This window comes from Ochotona curzoniae, unplaced genomic scaffold (assembly GCF_017591425.1).
Source record: "Ochotona curzoniae isolate NIBS_2020 unplaced genomic scaffold, NIBS_Ocur_1.0 scaffold_4505, whole genome shotgun sequence".
Lineage (NCBI taxonomy): Eukaryota > Metazoa > Chordata > Mammalia > Lagomorpha > Ochotonidae > Ochotona > Ochotona curzoniae.
In genome coordinates, this window is record NW_024467118.1 from 45,749,263 (window position 1) to 45,770,956 (window position 21,694).

Here is a 21,694-nt window from a genome sequence, read left to right on the forward strand (position 1 = left end):
TCAAACTTGTATGACTGAGCTTCGATGTATTTTTCTCAGCCCAGCCATCTTGCCCAGGTTCATAAAGCAGTGGACATTATCCTTGGCCATTGGGCAGTATTCTTTTTTTTTTTTTAAAGATTTATTTTTATTTTTTTTTTTATTGGAAAGGCGGATGTACAGAGAGGAGAGACAGAGAGGAAGATCTTCCGTCTGATGATTCACTCCCCAAGTGAGCGCAACGGGCCGATACTATGCCGATCCGAAGCCAGGAGCCTCTTCCGGGTCTCCCACGCGGGTGCAGGTTCCCAAAGCTTTGGGCCATCCTCGACTGCTTTCCCAGGCCACAGGCAGGGAGCTGGAAGGGAAGCGGGGCTGCCGGGATTAGAACCGGTGCCCATGTGGGATCCCGGGCGTGCAAGGCAAGGACCTTTAACCACTTGCGCCACCGCGCCGGGCCCAGGCAGTATTCTTGATTTAAATATAAGTAACTGACCTCTGGTGGGTACTCATTATGCTATGTGCTGAAGATACTTTATTTTCTTAGTATCTCAATAAAAAAAGGTATTGGCATATGCCTTTTAGATCATTGAATATAGGAGACCAAACCTCAGAGGGTTCAAGTAGACTGCCTAATTCCATAAGTCACACTAATGTTTTAAAATTTACTTGTTTTTTATTGGAAAATCAGCTGTGTGGAGAGGAGGAGAGACAGAGAGGAATATCTTCCGTACACTGATCCACTCCTTAAGTGGCCGTTACAGTTAGAGCTGAGCCAGTCTGAAGCCAGGAGCCTCTTCCGTTTCTCCCACACAGGGGCAGGGTCCCAAGGGTTTGAGCTGTCCTCAACTGCTTTCCCAGGTCACAAACAGGGAGCTGGATGGGAAGCAGGGCTGCCAGGATATGAACCTGCACCCACATGGGATCCTGGGCATGCAAGGTGAGGACGTAAGCCGCTAGGTTACCGCACTAGGCCCAGTCGCATTGTAAGCAGCAAAGCTGGACTTTACACAAGGGATTGTCTGAATAGAGCCCCTTCCTTGTTTCCTCCCAGGTTATATTAGTTTCATTTTTTTTTTTAATTTGAAAAATCCACGTTAAAACTTGTTGGTATAGAATCCTGTTTCTCCAAGTCTGAGGTCTGTTTTCTAGAAAGACTTTAACACAAGGCCAACTTCCTGAAAGTGATAGTGAAGATGTTAGCAAACTCCAAGTTGTTTTCTTCCTAATCATGAAAGGAGAAGGCTCGTACCCCAGGGTTTCATCGAGTGTCATCAAATGGACCTTGGTGGGCTAATTGGCCACAGGCCCATTTCTTTTTTTTCTTTTTTTTCTAAGATTTATTTAGTTTTATTGCAAAGTCAGATATACAGAGAGAAGGGGAGATAGAGACAAAGATCTTCCATCTAGTGATTCACTCCCCAAGTGAGCACATTGGCTGGTGCTGCGCTGATCTGAATCTGGGTGCCAGGAACCTCCTCTAGGTCTCCCATGCGGGTGCAGGGTCCCAAGGCTGTGGACCATCCTCAATTGCTTTCCCAGGCCACAGGCAGGGAGCTGGATAGAAGCAGAGCTGCCAGGATTAGAACCAGTGCCCATATGGGATCCCAGTGTGTGCAAGGCAAGAACTTTAACTGCTAAGCCACAGCACCAGGCCCTGCAGGTCCATTTCTAAACCAATGACCAATATTGTATGCAGGCAGTTCCTAGGCCCAGGGTTGGAGTGTGTTCTACTTGTGAACTGCTTTGGACCTAAAAGGATAAAGGAACATATATTCCTAAAACTGCATGGGAAGAAAACTGGTATGAACACGATGGGCTCTTTACTTTGGTGACTGTCTCAATGTGTAAAGTACAGGCAGAAAGCCTCTCCTGGGGTGCCTTCCCCACAGAGGATGGGGGAAATCTGAGGGTGCAATGCCCATGAGGCCCTCTGCACACGCTATCACAGCGAGGGATGGTTTATTTCTTCCTTTGCTTTCTTCCCCAAAGAAGCAGCCTGAGCATGTTTTTAAAATAGTCTAGCTTCTTGGTCTTGAATTTTGTGCCCTTCCCCTCATTTGAATTTCACTGGGTCTGTGTTTTTGCCTCCCCCCACGGCCCCACCACCACTACTGCAAGCTCCACAAATTCAATTATCATGACATTTTTCAGTATGACAACCTTCATTAACTTTGTTATTACTAGATCTGTTGACATCCTGACACTATGTGTTAAAGTCTTTGCTGACACATTGATCTCTTCCCCCACCCTGTTTGATTTACTTTTGAATTTTCATTGAATCCTCTTTTTGTACTAAGGGTTGGAAGTAGAGTCCAATGGGCAAGAGTAGAGATCTTCACTCAGACTGAGATTTTTCAAATTCTGCTCGGCTGCTTCATGATTCTGTGTCCTTGAACAAGTCAACTCATCTTTCTGGAGATTGGTTCTCCTGTGAATGTGGGATTTGTAATTCTGACTTAGGAAGTTTGCTGTGAGGATTAAATGAGGTCATATATGTAAAGCACCTGGCTTATTTTAAACAGTCAATAAATAATCAAGATTGAAATTAATAATTTATCAAGGAGCTTTTATGCCCACTCTTAGGAGAAGAATATGCGCCAGCACTTAGGAAAATACTATTAGCTCTTCATTTAAGAAGCTCCCCGAGTTGCACAGAACGTTGCTACTGCCATTGGGTCAGGGCAAGCCATCTTTTAGTGACAGTTATGATGCCGCAGGCTTGGGTGTTTGTAATCTGTCCAGAAGCTTTGCTTATTTTTTCTGTCATTATAGCTATAGCTTTGAATTTGGAATTGATACTCCACAAATCTTGCCGTTGGGCAAGTTGCCAGAGAGATAGGAAGAGCATTGTGTGGGACACTGAGCGTCAAGCTGCTCATGGCTAGCTGTACGACTTGAAAATTTTTGTTCACTTTCAAATGTCTTCACCTGCAAAGTGGTAGATAGCATGTGCTTCCTGTGTTGCTCTTAAAGGTAGAAATGCAATCTATAAAATAGCTAGTGTGCAAAAAAAAGTTTCAAAAATTGAAATCGTCATTGTTACTGTGTGTTTGTGGCTCATATGTCCACTGAGGTGAGCGTGTTTAGTTGAAGATGGAATTACCAGATTCAATCAGAACAGCTGGTCAGGAACATCCAAGCTGGCTAGTCAGTTGTTTTTTTTTTTTTATTTAGCATATATGGGAGACTGAAGGATACCGCAATGTCTTTTACTTGACACAATTGTGTTCCTTGCCTTTCCTTCTGAAGCAGATATTATTACTGGCAAAATTTTCAAGGGCTAGCTCATGCGGAAGAGCAGTGAGTACAGTGGTGGCCTCCATGGTCAGGGTGCTGGGTTAGGTCATCATAGGAAGGCATAGATAGAGAAGATGGGTATTGGTTGATCTGGACAGGCAGGCAGACAGGTGGCTTACCTATTATTCAAAAAGTGTATGAGCTTGGAAAGCTGCATTTGGTTTGGCTACTTTGGTTTCTGAAGAACCTCTTCCCATGTGTTCTAACTATAGCTGTTATGCCCTTCCTGTAGCTAATCCATGCCCTTGTAACCACAGATTATGTAATATGAATATATACACACATATATATACGTATATATTACTATTATCTATTAAAAATTCCTTCTTATTTTTTAATCAGGAAGAAGTGATTTACTTTTAATCTCAAACCACATAAGTAGATTACTTTATTTACTTAAAAAATTTTAGAATAGATTCCCACTTTACTGAGCAAGTTAGTATCATTATCTTTTTATGATTACTTCCATTCTTTATTTTTCTAATGCAAGTAAATATTTTTAAAATAGCTCTTAATGATTTGATGAGATTTAATCTGCTTTTCATAGAGCCAAAGTCACTGTTCTATTTTCCAGTTTAAAATTTTTCTAGTATTCACACTTATTCAGTAGCAATTTTAGTATATTTATTTTATTATCTATGTTTACATATGGCAATGTATCTGTTTCCATTTATTTTATTATCCATGTTTACATATTGCAGTGTGTGATAAATCACAAATAATTTTGAATTATAAAGCAAGGAGTTTCCTACTTTCGGAAAATGAAGATAAATAATCTTTACTAACATGAAAATGTTCATAATATGCTAAGTAAAAATGGATTATAACGTTATGCAGAGTAAATACAGAGGAAATCTTCAAAATATTTATGGACAATTCATGTAACGAAAAAATGCTTTGATTTTGACCTTTTTTGTACAAAATAAACTGATTTTTTTAGCTCCAGTTCTCATAAATGTTTTGAAGTATTCTCCCTGATACATCATTTACACGCATTCACACACATTCCTACCCACAGATATGCATTGAAAAGTATAAAAATGTGAACACCATAAAAGAAGTGTTTTTTTTTTTTGCTTATTTGCTTTCTAGTTTCCACATGGAATAAATATTACCTGTTCAGTGCACATTACAAATCGAAGAAGAGCAAGAATTGGGAGTGTGAACCAATGGTTATGACTGGTCCCCTATTATTTGTCTGAAAAGTCCCTTTTCATCCACATATTCAAGCCAGAAACCTGTTCTCACTCTGCACTCTCCTTTGCCTCACTCTCATTTAAGCCCATCACATTCCTGCAGACACCACCTGCAACCATTTCTCAAGTCAGTCTACTTCTCTAAATCAGGCTCCTTAGTCCAAGGTCATTTTCTTGTCTGCTCTGCTACAAAACCTTACCAGTGATTCTTCCCGCTTCTGGTGCAGATACTCTTGGCTGTCTTCCCCACACTTGAGCCAGAGACATCTATATATTTTACCATTACTAATTTATCTATTTGAAATGCATGGAGAGAAATATCCATCGGCTGGTTCATTCTCCAAATGGCCACAATTAACTAGTCTGAGCCAGACCAAATCCAGGAGCTTCATCCAGGGCCTCCCACCTGGGTGGCAGAGGCCCAAGGGCTTGAGCCATCTTCTGCTGCTTTCCCAGGCCATGAGTAAGGAAGAGAGCAGAAGTGAAGCATCTAAGACTAAAACTGGCACTGCAGGCAGGCAGGCTCAACCAACCAGCCAGTGTACAATGTCAACCACCAGAGAGATGCTTCTAAACTGAAGACCTGACTGGTTATGTTAGTTGCCTACTTAGAAACCTTCATTGATAACATTACTGGTGGATGATGAGTAAAGATGCTTAACTTGCCCTGTGAAGTCCTGCTTCTCTCCTGTAAGTTCCTTCTGGACTCATCTCCTGCCTGTCACCTCACAGTCTATACCCAATTCTCACTCTCAGGATGTTTGTTGGAATGTGTTGTTCTCAGCCCATCCTACTGGCAGCCCCTTCCCTGTGCACACATAACTTAGGCTGTTCAACCTGTGACGTGGAGGTGCTTAAAAGAGGCAAGTTTACCCCCCCCCCCAGGACATTTGATAATATCTAGAACCATTTCTTGTTTTGAAGTCTCTCTCTTGCTGAGTCATATGAATCTTGACATTTAAAAATACTTATTTTCATTTTGTTTGAGAGGCAGAGAATAAAAGAGAGGTTGTTCATCTGTTGGTTCATTCCCCAAATGTCTGCAACAGCGAGAACCAAACCAGACCAAAAACAGGTGCACAGAACTTAATCAGGGTCTCCCGCAGGGGTGGTAAGGACACAAGTCCTTGAGCCACCACCTACTGCCTCCGTGGTTGTGCTTTAGCAAGAAGCTGGAACAAAGTGGCCAAAGGCAAGACTCTAACATGGGCAGGCTGATGGGGCATGCAGGTATCACACGAGGCTGCATTGCCACAGCATCAGACCCCAGCCTCTGGGGATATTTTTAATTGTCATGACAGTATTCCTATTGGCATCTAGTGAGAAGGCACTAGTAATGTGGCTGCAGATAACTCAGGCAAAGCGGACTATGGCCTTGCAGATTTTCAAGACTGAGAAACCTGCCCATGACTCCTGTGAAGTAATTCTTGCTGCGGCCTTCAGGCTGCCCCTCACAGCCACGTGCTGATCCATGCTCCAGAGGGACCCTCTGCAGTCCAGCAGGGTTTTTCTCCTGTGTGCCTTCCCACCTGATCTGTCAGCTGTCTCTTCAGCTTGGGAGATCTGGGCTTCTCTGGGTTGTGTCTCATTGTACCACAGCCTGGAAATTTCACAAGGCAGTTAGGAGAGTCATAAAGGGCTCCTCTTGTGTGTTTCCTGTCCCAGGGCTCATTGTCCTTATCTGATTGATGTCAATGGCTTGAAAACTGTTGGGGTCAGATACTTTGTCCATTTCATTGTTCTTACTGACATTGTTTCAGGCAGGAGAGTTACCCCATCTAGACTGGATGCAGGTACTGACTTTTTATATAGTACTGCTATGGGATGTCTATATCCTGTCACATTTAAAGAAACAAATTGATCTAGATAGAAACTTTATGCATAACCATTAATGTTTATTATTGTTTTCTCTGGAGCAGTACCTTCTCAGAAAGCATCACCTGTATTAATCATAGTAGACTCTCTCTAACCCATATTTTTTTACATGGTTCTGTGTTTTAACTTTGTATCACAACCAAGAGTTAGATTTTCTTGCATTCTGCTATTTGAAACCATGAGTGCAAATTCTAATTATGTTTTCATTTAGCCTTATAAAAAATCCTAATATGATTTCATTTTTGCACTTAATTATTTCTTTGATTTGTAAATTTGCCTCAGGGAATACAATTTCCTCTAAAATGAACAATAGCAATTGATTTCCTCTTGTATTCAATGGACATTTCTCTAGCAAATCAGTAAAGGAAATAGCATTCAAACTCGTGCTTACTGTTTGATTAACATAACTGGTGATTAATCATAAATACTAACTTACTAGAGAATGTACAAATGCTAAGGGACAAAAGGTAAAAATGTGTTGGTACTTAGTACCAAGAACTTAATTTAGATTTTTTTTTTTTTATCTAAATGTGTTGAGATAGATTCATTCTTCTCGTAGGTCTCCTTAGTACTTTGGCTGAGTTTTTGCAAATGATGATAAAATTAGCAAGACAGTTTGTGCAAAAGGTACTCAAGTTACCATTCCAGGGTTTGTAATTTTTATAGAAAATAGATAACAGTGGAAGCATGAATGCGTTTAACTAACAGCTGACAATCTTTTGGGTTTGGCTATTTGTTTAAATCACTATATAGCTACTTAAGCTTCTGGAATTTTAAAATTACAACTGATATAGGATTATTTGTTACAGGGCTGATAAATGATAATCACTGGCTTGAAGAGTTTTACCAGCAGATAACTCAGATTAAAATAGGGTGACTTTCTAAAGGTGCGATTAAAAATTGTTCTGTTAAGATTAGGAAAATATTATGAAGAAATATGATAATGTTAACTCCTCTGGCTGAGTGTTGAAGGATTTTAAACTAACATCTGAAATAAAGAATATGATCAGGGAGCCAGGATCCCATATGGGCACCGGTTCGTGTCCCGGCTGCTTCACTTCCCATCCTGCTCCTTGCTTCTGGCCTGGGAAGGCAGTGGAGGACAGCCCAAGTCCTTGAGCACCCATATGGGAGCGAGAAAGAAGCTCCTGTCTTTGGATCAGCTCATTGTGGTCACTCAGGGAGCGAGACAGTGGATGGATGGTTTCTTTGTCTCTCTTTTCTATAAATCTGTTTTTCAACTAAAAAAAATTTTTTTTAAAGGATATATTCAACCCTAAAACTCGAGTTTGTAAATCAGAACTGCCTGACCATTCCTTCAATCAAATATTAGCCCAAATGTTCCTGACCTTATAAAGGGTTAAGTCCTGAGAAACCTATCCTAAATTGAAAATATACCCAAGCTCCCAGTGCTGATTGTGGCTCTCAACATTGCTGGGGAGTGTCGAATGTCGAACCACATCTAGCTCTCAGAAAAGGTCACAGTTCAAAATTCGAAGTACATTTCCTACTAAAGGCGTTTCACTTTTGTACCACTCTCAACTCAAAAATCCTAAGCCACACTATCCTATGTTGGTAACCATCTGTATTGAGAAAAAAAATGTAATACAAGCTGCTTTCAGGACCAGCTGTGATATCCAGAGAAGGGCTGTGGTTCTGACTGAGTTATTCTTCAAGGAGTGAATGAAAACCCAATCGGCTTGGGATTGTCGTATTCTTGCAATTGCCAGTTTAATCAAGAGGTTTTGGCAGACTCATTCTATTAGCTTCTCGTCCCTCCAAGGCTCCGCCTACTGCTGCAGCTGAAGTTCTTCTCGCGAGTGCTTTGTGCTGAGTGTGCACACGGTGACCCTGCTCTGTGCTGAGCACTGTGGAGCCCTCCTGAGTTCAGTTCAGCTACGTTTCCTCACCTTCTCGTCGTTAGCTGTGAGTGGAGAACATGGACGACAGCCTTTTGAAGTCTAATTGAACTCATATTGACTCTCATCAGAAGCATAGCAGCCACGGCAAACGTTACAGTGTAGATTAAATACTGAAGGGGTTTGAAGTCTATTCAAAATTGGGATGACAGATACAAAGCACTGTTTATTGTTTTGTGCCTCTAACATCAAAACCATGTCTGTCTTTGATGGTATATTTGAATACTATATCTTGATTTATCACAACACTGTAGAATTGCCTTAGAAAGGAAGAAAATTCAGCTCTTTGGTCTAGAGATGTTCTATAAAGCTCCTCTAAAATTATCTTTTAATACAAATTATTGTCCTTTGATTGCTATTGATTTATAAACCTTGGTAATATCACAAAGTTTCATCTTTAATTATGATATGTTCATATTACCATATTAATGAACTTAATGATTATCTAATTTGCAAGATTATGAAATTGCTGCATTAAAACTTTTCAGTAAAGAGAATGTTTCTCACATTGAAAAGTGAAAGTACTCAACACCCTCAAACGCCATAATTGGGTAAAATTTTCTCAGCTTGAAGATTACAACACTTGTTTTTAAAATAGATGTCAATTTAAGGCAAGAAATAAAACTTTTGTAATGATTTTCAGTGCCACATTTCTGTTACTAAAAATGCTTAAATTTTATTTTTCTGGTCAATTGAGTTTTCTGATGACCACTTAGTTTGTAGCCATCTATCCAATCTTTTCTCCAAAGACAATCAAGACCACTCAGAAAACAAAATTTCCTTTCAATTCAAACATTTTGATCCGTTCTACCAAAGGATGAAATCACAACAATTTGAGGATCTTAACTGGCTTTATCTTGCAATCGTGGAATCGGGCAGGGCTTCATTCCTTCAGAAAGAGAGCACATTTCACCTGATGAGCAGTGGCATTTGGTTTTAGAGACAGACAAGGGCTGAACAAGGCAGAAACAAAGGACAAAAAGCAAATTGGTCATTTCAAAGTTACTTTCTCTGTAAGTCGGTGACAGGGAGATAGAACAATGGAGAAATAACTGGTGGGTAATATGGGGTTACCTCAGGTTACCTTTGTGTGAGGATTAAATCAGAGGGAATCTCATTATCATGCGGATTGAAACTGGCCTGCCTAGGAGACTTGGCTGTTATCGCGCTCTCCCAGATTTCTCACAAGGTCAGATAACAACCTGTTTTCTCGATGGTGACACAGAACTTCTGCAGGAGAGACTTCGTGTTGGTTTTTTGGTCTAGTCCTTGGGACCCAGAGCGAGAGTCTCCTCCACAGTACCGAGCTCCTGTCATTTGTTTTCAAGGGCTCCATTGGACCGAAGCTTCCTGGTCTCCTAGTGGAGCTCCTGCCTGCTGGGGCAGAAACACTGCTGTATTCATTCCCGTGTCCTCAGTACTTGGAAGAACACTGAATAAGGCTCAGTAGTCACTCAGTAAATAGTCACCGGAAGTTACTTCTGCTTAGGGAACTACTGAAATCTATGTGCTTGTTTTAATCCTGGTGTATGAAAATAGTCTCTGCTAGCATACTTTGAAATCAATTGCCCTATGGAGTGCTACAGCAGGAGAAAGCCAGGTTCTTTCTTTTAAAAAAAAATATTTATTTTTATTGGAAAGTCAGATATCAGAGAGGAAGAGAGACAAAAATGTCTCCTGTCCGCTGATTCATTCCCCAAGTGGCCGCAAGGGTCAGAACTGAGCCAATCTGAAGCCAGGAGTCAGGAGCTTCATCTAGGACTCCCACGTGGGTGCAAGGTCCCAAAGCTTTGGACCGTCCTCTACTGCTTCCCAGGCCACAAGCAGGGAGCTGGAAGGAGACTGCAGCAGTCCAGATACGAACCGGTGCCCATATGGAATTTTAGCCACTAGGCTACTATGCCGGTCCCAAAATGCAGTTTCTGTTAAGAGCTATGAAAAAGGCCAGCTGCGAGGCCCAGCAAGGTGGCCTAACAGTTAAAGTCCTTACCTTACATGCTCTGGGATCCCATGTGGGTACCAATTCTAGTCCTGGCGGCCCTGCTTCCCATCCAGCTCCCTGCTTCTGGCCTGGGAAAGCAGTCAAGGACAGCTCAAAGCCTTAGGACCCTGTACCCACATGGGAGACCTAGAAGAGGCTCCTGGCTCCTGGCTTCAGATGGGCTCAGTTCTAGCTGTTGTAGCGGCTTGGGGAGTGAATGAACAGATGTAAGATCTGTCTCTCTCTTTCCTCCTCTCTGTATGTTTGCTTTTGCAATAAGTAAATCTTAAAAAAAAAAAGGCTGGCTGTGGTCTAGTGGGTAAAGCCACATCTTGGCCAAATATTCCTTATATTCTGGTTTCTCTGCTTCCCATCCAGTTCCCTGCTAGTGGATCAGGGAAAGCAGAAGATAGCTCAGGTGTTTGGGAGCCTGCTTTTCCTGTGGGGAGACCCAGATGTAATTCCAGGTTCTTGCTTTGGGCCTGGCTCAGCTCTGGCTGTTATAGTCCTCTGGGGACTGAACCACTGGATGGAGGATATCTCTTTTCTCTGACTTGGATTTTCAAGATAAATAAAGACTAAAGTAAAGGCTTCTGGAAGGATTCATAACTCATGACAGCATGAAGCAGAAGGGATCACTGAAAAACACTTTTTAAAAAATGAAATCACATTCATGGACAATAAGGAAAAGCTAGAGGGATCAACATGCATTTTAACTCCGAAGTAAAATATGAAGGCACTAAAAAGTTCAGGAAAAGTACCTATAATGAAAACTTTGTGCATGGATTTCAAAGTGTTTGCACCCTAGTAAACTTAATCCCACAAACCTTTTGTAACTCCTGCTTTGTGTGGCCGGGCTCAACTCAACAGAGAAGCGTGGAATCAGACCTCAGGAGGTCTGCATGGGTAGTTTGGGTTGGAGAGGCTACTGTTTGCATGAAAAAGAAGTAACCTGGTCATCCTCAAGCTTCAGCTAGAGCTCTGCTGGCTGGAACGTGCACATCCACACGGGAGGGGTGCTCAGGCCTTGTCTCACCCGGGAAGAATGACAGCTTGTTGACAATTTCCCTATAAGCTGAGTTGACCAGAGAGGCAGAGCTAGCCAGAGACTCGAGCTGGAAGCACTTTAAGGAGTTGTTTGTGATGTGTCTAATGAGAGCCAGTACAGAGGAGGGGGAGAAGGAAGGAACGCCTAGTGGAAGAAAAGATCCCCATACAAGTCACAGCCCTTGAGGGTGTGGAATGTAGGATGGGACCTGGGGCCAGCGGAATCATTTATTTCACATTGATTATGGAATCACTCAAATAAAAAGTGCATTTAAGACTGAAGTAGTGTCATTTGGGGAAAACTCTGAGAACTAAAGACAAAGCCTTTGGGACCTTCAGATGAAAAGGGAGGACAAAATGAGAAAGAATAAAGACAGAAAAAGAACCAATTTAAAATGCAGATCAGCCCTGGGCACTCTTCCTCCTCCAGTCCCTGAATGTTGTGTGGCAGAGCCTGGCTTCACCCACCCTTTCCAGTCTCAGTTGACCAAATGCAGGGTGGAGACAAACACAATTTGCTCCTTCTAACTTATTCTTGCTACCAGCAGTTGCAGGAAATGATCCCATCAAATTAGCCACTTGAGTTGCGTTTAAATATCAGGATAGCTCTGATTAAATTCATTTACTGTAGAGGAAAATGTGTTTTAAGGTGAGGGGTGTGTGGGTGGGGGGACCAACTTTTCCCACAGTTTGAGGTTCTTTTAGTTTTTAGGTTATTAAAACAAATTTGTGCCCTCTAAAGGAAATTTCTTTGTAGAAACTAATTAGAGGATGTTCGATGTGTGTGTCAGTTTCAGTTACAAAAAAAAAAAAAAACCTCCCAGCTTTTTCCCTCTCTGGTGGAAAAAAATGGTGAGGGAGGAGTGGCATAGTATAACTTTTGAAAGGAAAAGAAAGGCAGTTTATTTGCAAATGGAGAAACTGCTCCATGAGCAAAAACTTTCCCATTGTGGAAAATTTAACTATTGAAGCCAATATTTAGCGGGTTTATACAGTGCCATTGGAGCTGTGCTTAATTTTCCTTGAGTAATGTGACAAATCAGATATGCAAGGGTAGTTCATGAAATTCGTTGGAAATGGAATTAAGACATGTTTATTTGGGTGCAAGAAATTTTGAAGTCCTCACGTATTTCTTTTTCTCATCACACACACTTTCGTGAAGTTGTGAAAGACCTCACTGTGCATGGATTTTACAGGGTTTTTTTTGGTACCAAAATAAAGTTACTTTTGAATTCCAATTTCCATGAAATGTTTGGTGTCCCAACCCCTCTGCCCCGCTCAGTAGGTTAAAAAAACAAACACCAAGAGCCATCAGTGGCAGAAACCATGCATTGCCTTTTCTTGTCACGGAATAATCTACACTGAGCTTTCAAATACTGATTTCCTGTTGCAAGTGAGTTTCCTACATAAACAACACTATAGTGTTCCACTATCCTGCAGATGAAAAAAAGAGAGAGAGTAGTCAGTTTGCAAATGAATGCTATGCTGACATCATCAAACCTTTCTCTTTCCAGCGAGGCCAATGAACATTGAACTCGGAGCATAATTTGCGACAAGCAGGACTGATGTGTACCCAGAAGGAATGAAGTATGGATGTGAAAGAACGTAGGCCTTACTGCTCCCTGACGAAGAGCCGGCGAGAGAAAGAACGGCGCTATACCAATTCCTCGGCAGACAATGAGGAGTGTAGAGTCCCTACACAGAAGTCTTACAGTTCCAGCGAAACCTTGAAAGCTTTTGATCATGATTCGTCACGGCTGCTTTATGGAAACAGAGTAAAAGATTTGGTTCACAGAGAAGCAGACGAGTATACTAGACAAGGTAGGTGACTGTTCCAGTCCAGCAAGCATGCTCATAGGTTGCTAACTTAAGGTATACATGTTTCCTGCCACAGGGACAGGATTCTTTTCTGATTTTGATGTCCTATCCACAGGTTGTGATTTCTTGTGCTGTTACATAAACACATAATATCCCAGAGTAGAGGAAGAAAGCCACCAAGGATCACAGTGGCCTCCAGACACAGGTCTGGCCAGGAAGACTCATTCTGCAGTCTCCCCTCCCTGTTACACCTGAGGTTTAGGTTCTGCACATGGCCAAAATGTTTGTGCATAATTGTGCAACATTGACTCTGGGCACTCACAGATGTTGTCTCAGGAGTTAGAATTGGAGTGAGGAGAGCAGGAAGTGCTCTCTAGGAAAGTTGTCGTGTCCTAGGAGTTATTATGCCGGCTACTCTGGGGACTGTCAGCGCAGCTGCAGGTGTCTGCATCTGCTTCTGTCTATAAAACCCTAACAGGAGAGGCTTCAACCTCTCGTTTCTCCTGGACAGCTCAGAATGTTGAAGTCATGCCTTAACATCTCATGTGCTCCCATCTACACTGCAGTTGAGTCGAACGGTTTTATACTGTGACCTGCCTATATCCCACCAGTGCAATAACAAATTCTGTAGCTTTACTTCATAACCCCAAACCTATCAAATTCCACCCTTAAGGTAGAAGCTTGTTTTAAATTAATTAATTTTTAAATGAATGCAGGGTTGTATTTTGTTTCTTCTGCCACAGTGTTGAAATCTACTAATAGAAAAGTCCTCTTCCATTTGTATTGGACATCAGAATCACCTTGCTCATAGCATCCCTTTGCCATTTGAATCAGATGAGGAAAAGGGAAATGAATTTCAGTAACAAAGAATGCATGCATTCTTTTCCAACCCTTTACAGGCAATGTGACCAGTTGGATATTGGACAGGAGCAAATTTAAGAAAAAGTGATAATGCAATAACTTACTCAAAAGTTTGACATCTTTCCACAGTTCTCTGCATTGTGGAAAGAACCATCCTTACAAGGTGGAAATAGTGTGCACACACCCAAACCAGTTTGCATCAAAGAAAATCCTGTTGGTTTGCTGAGAAGAGTTTTCATACCCCTAGCAGCACACCTTACTAATTACTGCTATCCAAATTTATGAAATAGGACAAAACAGCCTAGCATTCTAATTCCGTTTCTGAGGAAAGAGAGGATATGTATTGGAGATGGCGGTTGTGGCCAGTCCGTGCAGAGTGCCTTCCGGCTCAGTGCCTCACTCTTCTGCCACACTGTCTGCACAACTGGCACAGATTAGCGGTATGCGCTTTTTTCACCAGCTGAAGCAAGTGTAGGCCATGTAGCAATGCATGCCTTCTCAGCCCAGTGTGCTGTCTTGCTTTTTGTAACCAAAATAACTATGTAGTGTGTCCTACTGAGGAAGAAATCCTCCACGGTGGGATAGTATTAGGAGAACAAAAGCAGCCCATGTGGTGCAGTGCAAAGCTGTCTCCAGCCCAAGCAAGCACTGACTTTTGGCAGAGCCCAGAATACTTAAACAGGTTAAAAATAGTGCTCTGAGATTTTCACCTCCTAGACAGCATTCAGCCAGTGCAGACTGTCACTGATGACACTGTCATCCCCATCTGTGGAAACACACCCTGAAACCCAAGTTCTGAAGGGACTTTGTAGGGGACCATGCCTTGGTTCCTTGCAAGCCAAGCATGGGAGAAGGGGAAAGAAGTAGACAGAGCAACCGAGCCAGGCAGCCCATGGGGGAGCTTGTTGTGGAGTTGCAGGGGAGTAGTGGGGAGAGGTTTACCAGTAGGACTGAAGGGAAAGGCTGATGTGCAGTGCGCAAAGGTGCTGACAAACACTGACATTCCTAGGTTAGAATTCCTGCATAACAGAAATGGACCGGACTGCTCGTTCCTAGCAAATGTGCACTGAGGCCTTATTGCACAGCGGGTGACACACCAAGCAGGGTGTGTTTTCACACAGTCACCTGGTGAGGGATGGAAACATAGGATCTCCCTTTTATGGACTGAGACATTTTTGGCTGTGAGAGGTCTAAGATTCTAAGGCTAGCAAGGGCCGAGCTGGGATTTGAACCCAGGCCAGCCTGCCTCTGGCACTCATGCTTCTGCTAATCTCTATAGTTGCCAAAGCAGGGACCAGCCAACGCAGTGTAATAATTGCTCGTTGGTTTCTCGGAGTCGATGTCAGACAATCACAGATTAAAATGATGGTGTGGATAGTGAGAAGTGAGCAAACTTGAGGCATGCTTGGGAAAGAAAATCGTTAGGATTTTGAAGTAGGGTGGCTGAGCCTGTGAGCAAGGGAGGCATTGCAGATATTTCTGCTTTTCTGTGCTTTGATACAGGGAGTGTTTGTAACAGGAGCGGCAGGTGGAAGGGAGAAATGATGAAGGAGAACGTGCCATCAGATTATGTTTTTCTTGAGTAAGCATAATGAAAAATTCTCGCAGGCTTTCATTTTCTTTGAACCTGACAAATGTCAATTTTTCCTCACTGACTCTTCTGCTGTGGGATTAATTATTTAATTGACAAAATGTGCTTCCTGCCACAGCTCCTGCCATCATACACATAATAAAAATGAAAGATTAAAAATATTAATAGTAGCCAGAAAGCTTTGAAATAATTCCAAAGCAGCATACTCACGTCACTAGTCCATGGACTTGTCAAATGGACCCTTTGTTCCAGATCCCCTTCCTCCTGGAAGGACACAGGAAAAAATGCAGCTTCTGCCACAAAAAGGGCTAGGGAGACCCTGCCCATGCAATTACATGGAGGATTGGGATCTAGAAGGATAAAGTTTTCATTTTTCTCAACCGATTTTATGGCCTGTTATTAAGCTTGGTTTAAATCATATTTTACGGCTTTCTTGACTGGCAGGTGACTGCTGTTAATTACATATTTTATTTAGACACCATAAAGCTGGGGATCATTTTATTTTCACCGTCATGTGCACTGTGTCTGGACCTCACATGGGCCTGCTCCACTCCTCCCCTGGCCTATCCCCAACCTCCAGACCTTCTGTGTGGTTCCTTGGAGATAGAAACAGTTGTCCTTCTGGCAGCCACGGAGCTCTCTGTGGGTGTGATGGGGTCAAGGTAACATAACTTGCTTTGCATTTTTGGATATTCTTTTCTTTGATTCTTCTTTGAAGAGAATTTATGCCATCAGATTGGAGACGTGTGTCTTGTGAAACAGCTGTGTGTCATCAGGCCACAGTTTTGTGACACGATAAAATAAAAGATGCTATTTTTTTTTCTTCTGCTGTAGTTCTCTGGATTCTGCACATTGCTTGTCATATTCTTGACCAAATCAGAAACCTTATCTACTCCAACAAGCAGTGCTGGCTGAAAGAGTGGTGTCTGAAAACAAGGACACTTTCGTTCTGAAGAGACATCAGCCTGAAAAAAGAAACACCTCGCAGACAGTCCTATACCAAAGCATTTAACCCTTAGCAGTCAGGGGAGGTGTGCTTTCCAGATTTTGTAGTGAAAAGGCTGGCATTTATTCTTCATGTAAGAATGGCAGCTAGAGAAAAGCTGCCTTTTTTTTTTAATTAGAAAAAGAGATAGCATGTCCATGTCAGTGTTTACGCTAAACTGAAATTGAAGGAAAAAACACATTTGCGAAGAAGAGAAGGGAAGGAAAAAGGCAGGTGGGTTTCTAATGGACACACCACTGCTGGTGATCCCAGTCCTGAAAGCTAGGGCAGTTGCCCTCTCTTCATTCCCATCCTAATCACATGTAACCAGCAGCCCCGAGCCCCCACCAACATGGTGTGTCCAGGTGGGTGGATGGAATAGAGCGAAATCCTAGGGTGAAGATCAGAAAGAATGCTGTGGCTTTGTGATTCCAGAGACGTGCTGTCCTGCCTCCAGTACGCAACCCAACTGGAAGACAGTTGTTTTCCAGAAGTAGCTGGTCTCCTTGGCTTCTCAGGAGTCGGGGAGTCTAAACAGGTGTGTTCCTGCACTCTGGATACTAGGTGAGCACTAGCTGGGAAAGCCAGGTCGTGGAAAGACTTACCTATAGAATCCAGTAGAACTTTCCATTGTTTCTTACGGTAGCCCAGGAAAGCAACATGCTTGATGGCAGCAGAATGCAGAAAGTAGGATAGGAAGCAAAACGAACAGTTCAAAAAGCACTTAATGGAAATAAGTGGTGGCAAAGATGAGACGGAGACTTACAGATGAGATCTCTCATCTGCTGATCAAAAGCCTGCAACAGCCGAGGCTGGGTCAAGCCATTGCCAGAGGTAGGAACTCAGTTTGGGCCATCCAGGGGTTGCAGCAAGCCAACAGGTTGAGGCATCACGGGGTGTCTCCCAGTGTGCACACTGAGAGGAAGCTGGGATCATGAGTGAAGTCGGGAATTGAATCGGCTGTGTTACAGGATGCAGACCGTCCAAGTAATATCTGAACTGTTGTGGCAAGTGCCAGCTCCTTGTTAAGACACATCATGGTGAAATAATTAGACTCAAATCCTTCAGAATCAAGCAGATCTGGAAGATAAAAATAAGCAATTATATCATAATAATTTAAAACTTTAGCTAAGATAAACGTTATTTTTATATATATATAATTTACAGATAAAAAACTTATCTGAAAAGATGTATATCTGTCAAAAATGGTACAATTTTTTATGTCTCTGTGGCACAGTTGCAGAAACCAATTATGAATTTGGCCACAAAGAGAAGTGAAAATGCTCAGAAGATATCTTATAAGCCAGAACATTAGATCATAAAATGTAGGAAAAATTAAAAGGTAAACAGAAATACTTTTTCCCCCTATGGATTATAAAAAGAAAATTCTACTTCCAAGCTTTATGGGAGTTAGTGAAAGCTATAAAATCATAGGAAAAAATCAGAACAAAAGCTGACCACTGGATTCAGCCAGCAACCACTCTTGACTCTGGCTTCCTGCTAATGTGGACCCTGGGAAGTAGTGAGATGACACAGGTAGCTGAGTTCCTGCCAATGGCTTGGGAAAGTTGGACTGAGTTTCTTGCTTCTGGCTTTGGCCAGTCTAGTCCTACTTGTTGTGGACATTCTGTCTGTCACTCTTTCTAAAAGCAACAAAAACTTCAAACCAAACTAAGCGAAAACAAGGCAACACCAAACACAACCTTCCACCTTCAAAAAAACTCATATTATGAAGTTAGGCTAATCTTAATGACCTTGTTATTTAGAGAAAAAAATTGTTTCCTAAAATGTGGTAAAAATTACCAAGCACTTATTTGTATGTAATAATCCTGCAATGAGTAAAAAGAATATGCTATACCAAATGGTTATTAATCTTTGATGATAATGCAAGGAATTTTCAGTGTTAGGAACTCTCAACATAATTAGATTAATAAATCAAAACAGAAAACATGATCTTATCAATAGATGATTAAGAAGGTCTTAGGTAAAATTTAGAAACCATTTATTAAAATAAAAGATACTAAGTGAAAAAAAGAAATGCTTAAGATTATTTTAAAAAAATTAAACAACATTAAAATGCTAAGGACTGAAAATTTCAACAAAATTGAAGATCAATGATTAAACTCATACATCTACTCTAAATGTTTTTAGTATTTTAGCGATTTTAATAAGAAAATTAAACTATATACATTTTAGGGGGAAACTAAGATTTTTGTCATCTAAGTGGGTGTATATTTCTCTAAAAATGAAAAAGGATTTGAAGTAAATTTGGTACTTGGATGGATAGGAAATACATACAGATAGTATGGGTAGTACAGAGTCTAAATTCTGGATCTGCCCAACTTGTGTTTGAATCCCATATCTGCCATTCATCAGCTGAGTGTCCATTTACCTACTCAGGGCTGAATCACTGGCTTGGACAAATTCTTTAATTTCTCTGAGCTTTGAATTTCTTGTATCTAAATTGTACTGTCATTATTGTAGGATGCAGTGAGTTCATCCAAGTATGTGCAAACTGCTTGGAATAATACTTGATCAATGGTATGTATTGTTATTAAAACTAGAGTAATTATTAAATAATAACTGACTAAATTTGGAAGTAAAAAATCCCATTACAAAAGCAATAAACAGGTCTGATGCAATAGTGTAGTGGTTAAAGTCCTCGCCTTAAACGCGCCCAGGATCCCATATGGGCGCCAGTTCTAATCCCGGCTGCCCCGCTTCCCATCCAGTTCCCTGCTTGTGGCCTGGGAGGGCAGTCAAGGACAGCCCAAAGCTTTGGGACCCTGCACCTGTATGGGAGACCTGGAAGAGGCTCCTGGTTTTGGAACGGCTAAGCTGCAGCCATTGTGGCCACTTGGGGAGTGAACGATCAGACAGAAAAGCTTCCTCTCTGTCTCTTCTCCTCTCTGTATATCTGATTTTGCAATAAAAACAAATCTTCTTAAAAAAACAATAAACACTGTAAAATTCTTTGAAATACATGCTGTAAGTGTAATGTGAATACTAATCTAAAGGAATTAGAAGATATTATTGGAAGACATAAAGCAAGAGTTCAGTGAGTGGTAAAGATAGTGTTTTTTGATAGGAAAGCTGATATAACGTCAACTCTCCAAAAATGAATGTGTGCAAGTCAAGGCTATCAAATCAGATCCTGATGAGAAAGAGTTAATTGAGTTAATTATTTAAAAATTCTCGTGGAACAGTAAACATCAGAAAATAGCCAAAAACATATTCAAAGGCAAGGAATGAGGATAAAAATGACTGTTTTCTAAAATACTATGAAACTGCTGTAATCACATCTTTTATTTTATTTGCATAAATAAAAGACAAGCAGATTAGATTAGTGGAATAAACTAAAATTTCAAAAACAGATCCCAGTATATGGAGTAATTTAGCATAAAACAAAAAATGTTTTTCTCTTCAGTGGGATTTTGATAAATGGTGCTGGCACAACTGGTTATCCATCTGGAAGAACATAAAATTGGACCCGTATCTCTCAGCATATTCAAAAATACATTAAGATGGATTAAAGACAAATGTAAAAAATAAAGCAGTAAGAATTCTGTAAGTTAATTTGGGAGACTGGATAAGACAAGAAGGCCTTGGCCATGAGGAGCCAAGAGCTCCAAGAATGGGGACTTGAACCCCAAACATGTATTTTCTTACAAAACAAGAAGTCCCAAGGTCATGGTCCAGGGTTCAGTGCTGCCACTGAGGGCTCAGATTCCTTCTATGCTCCCGAACCCCTCCAACTCTGCTGTCCCCTTCTGGGGGCCCTAGAGCTCTTCCCAGGTGGCTGCTGGCTGCCCTTTCATAGGCCTATTGGAATAAGCATAGATACGCAATGAGAGGCCAAGTAAATGCTGGGTGGTTGCTTTTTGTTCCCATAAGACTCCCTCCTACATCTCCTTTTCCCAAAACCGTTATCCATGGCCATACTTAGCTGCAAGAGAAAAAGAAACATTTACTATTTTTGCTCTGCAGTCGTTACAGCAGAAGGTGTCAAGGAGAAAGTGGTTGTGAAACCACACAGCCTGTTGCATGGACAATTCTTATGAAAACAGAAAACTCTGAAGATAGACTTGAAGTTTTAATTTTTTTTCGAGTGTTTTATATGAAATTAAAAGGACCCAGAAGCAAAATTATTAAAAATATGTATTTGTGGGCCCAGAGGGATAGACTAGTGGCTAAATCCTCGCCTTGCATGTGCTGGGATCCCATATGGGTGCTGTTTCCTGTCCAGCTATTCTACTTCTCATCCAGCTCCCTGCTTGTGGCCTGGGAAAGCAGTTGAGGATGGTCCAAAGCCTTGGGACCCTGCACCCAAGTGGGAGACCCAAAAAAAGCTTCTGGCTCCTGGCTCCAGATCGGCTCAGCTCCGGCCTTTGCAGTTACTTGGGGAGTGAATCAGAGGACTGAAGATCTTTCTCTCTGTCTCTCCTTCTCTCTGTAATCTGCCATTCAATAAAAATAAGCAAATGTTGAAGTGTTTATTTGAAGAGGCAAAGAGATATCCTCTGTCCACTCATCCACTGGTTCACTCCCCAGAAGTCTGCAGTGACTGGAGCTGAGCTGAGCTGAGCTGGACTGGGCTGTGCTGGGCTGGCCTGAAACCAGGATCCAGGAAGTCAGTTGAGGTCTCTTTCACTGGGACCAGAAACCCAACTGCTTGAGCAGTGACCACTGTCTCACAGATTCTGCAGTAATAGGAAGCTGGGATCAGGAGCTGGAGCTGGGCACCAGACCCACTCTGATGTCATTAGGCAAAGATGCCGTTCCAACAGAATCATTATATTGGGAAATAAATTAATTACATATAATCATATATATATATTTATTTGTATATATCTCATATGAACTACCTCAGTAATATATTGATTTTTGCATATATTTGTGTGATTTGTGATATATATACTGTGATTTATATCAGTAATACACCAAGAGACTTTAACAACTTGAAAGCAGAGAGACAAACAACCCAGTATGTCCCAAGTCATGAAAGATAATTCTAACGGTCAGTGAATAGACACCAAAGTGAATTGATCAGTTTTCCCTTGTCCTGCCAGAGGCAGTCACTGATCCCAGGTCCTGCATCTGCACTGCACAGCTCCTCTCCTGACTTCTCTCCCTGGGTGTCCA

The 21,694-nt window shown here is 41.6% G+C and overlaps 1 protein-coding gene across 2 annotated transcripts in view; it reads left to right on the forward strand.

The window, feature by feature from the left end:
* Positions 1–12,812: 12,812 nt before the first annotated feature.
* The window catches only part of TENM3 (teneurin transmembrane protein 3), a 442,234-nt gene continuing 433,352 nt past the window's right edge, over positions 12,813–21,694 (forward strand). For both annotated transcript variants that reach the window (XM_040965819.1, XM_040965818.1), the window contains exon 1: positions 12,813–13,118. In XM_040965819.1, the coding sequence (XP_040821753.1) occupies positions 12,887–13,118 (232 nt within the window). In that variant the 5' untranslated portion in view covers positions 12,813–12,886. The remainder of the gene's footprint in view (positions 13,119–21,694) is intronic.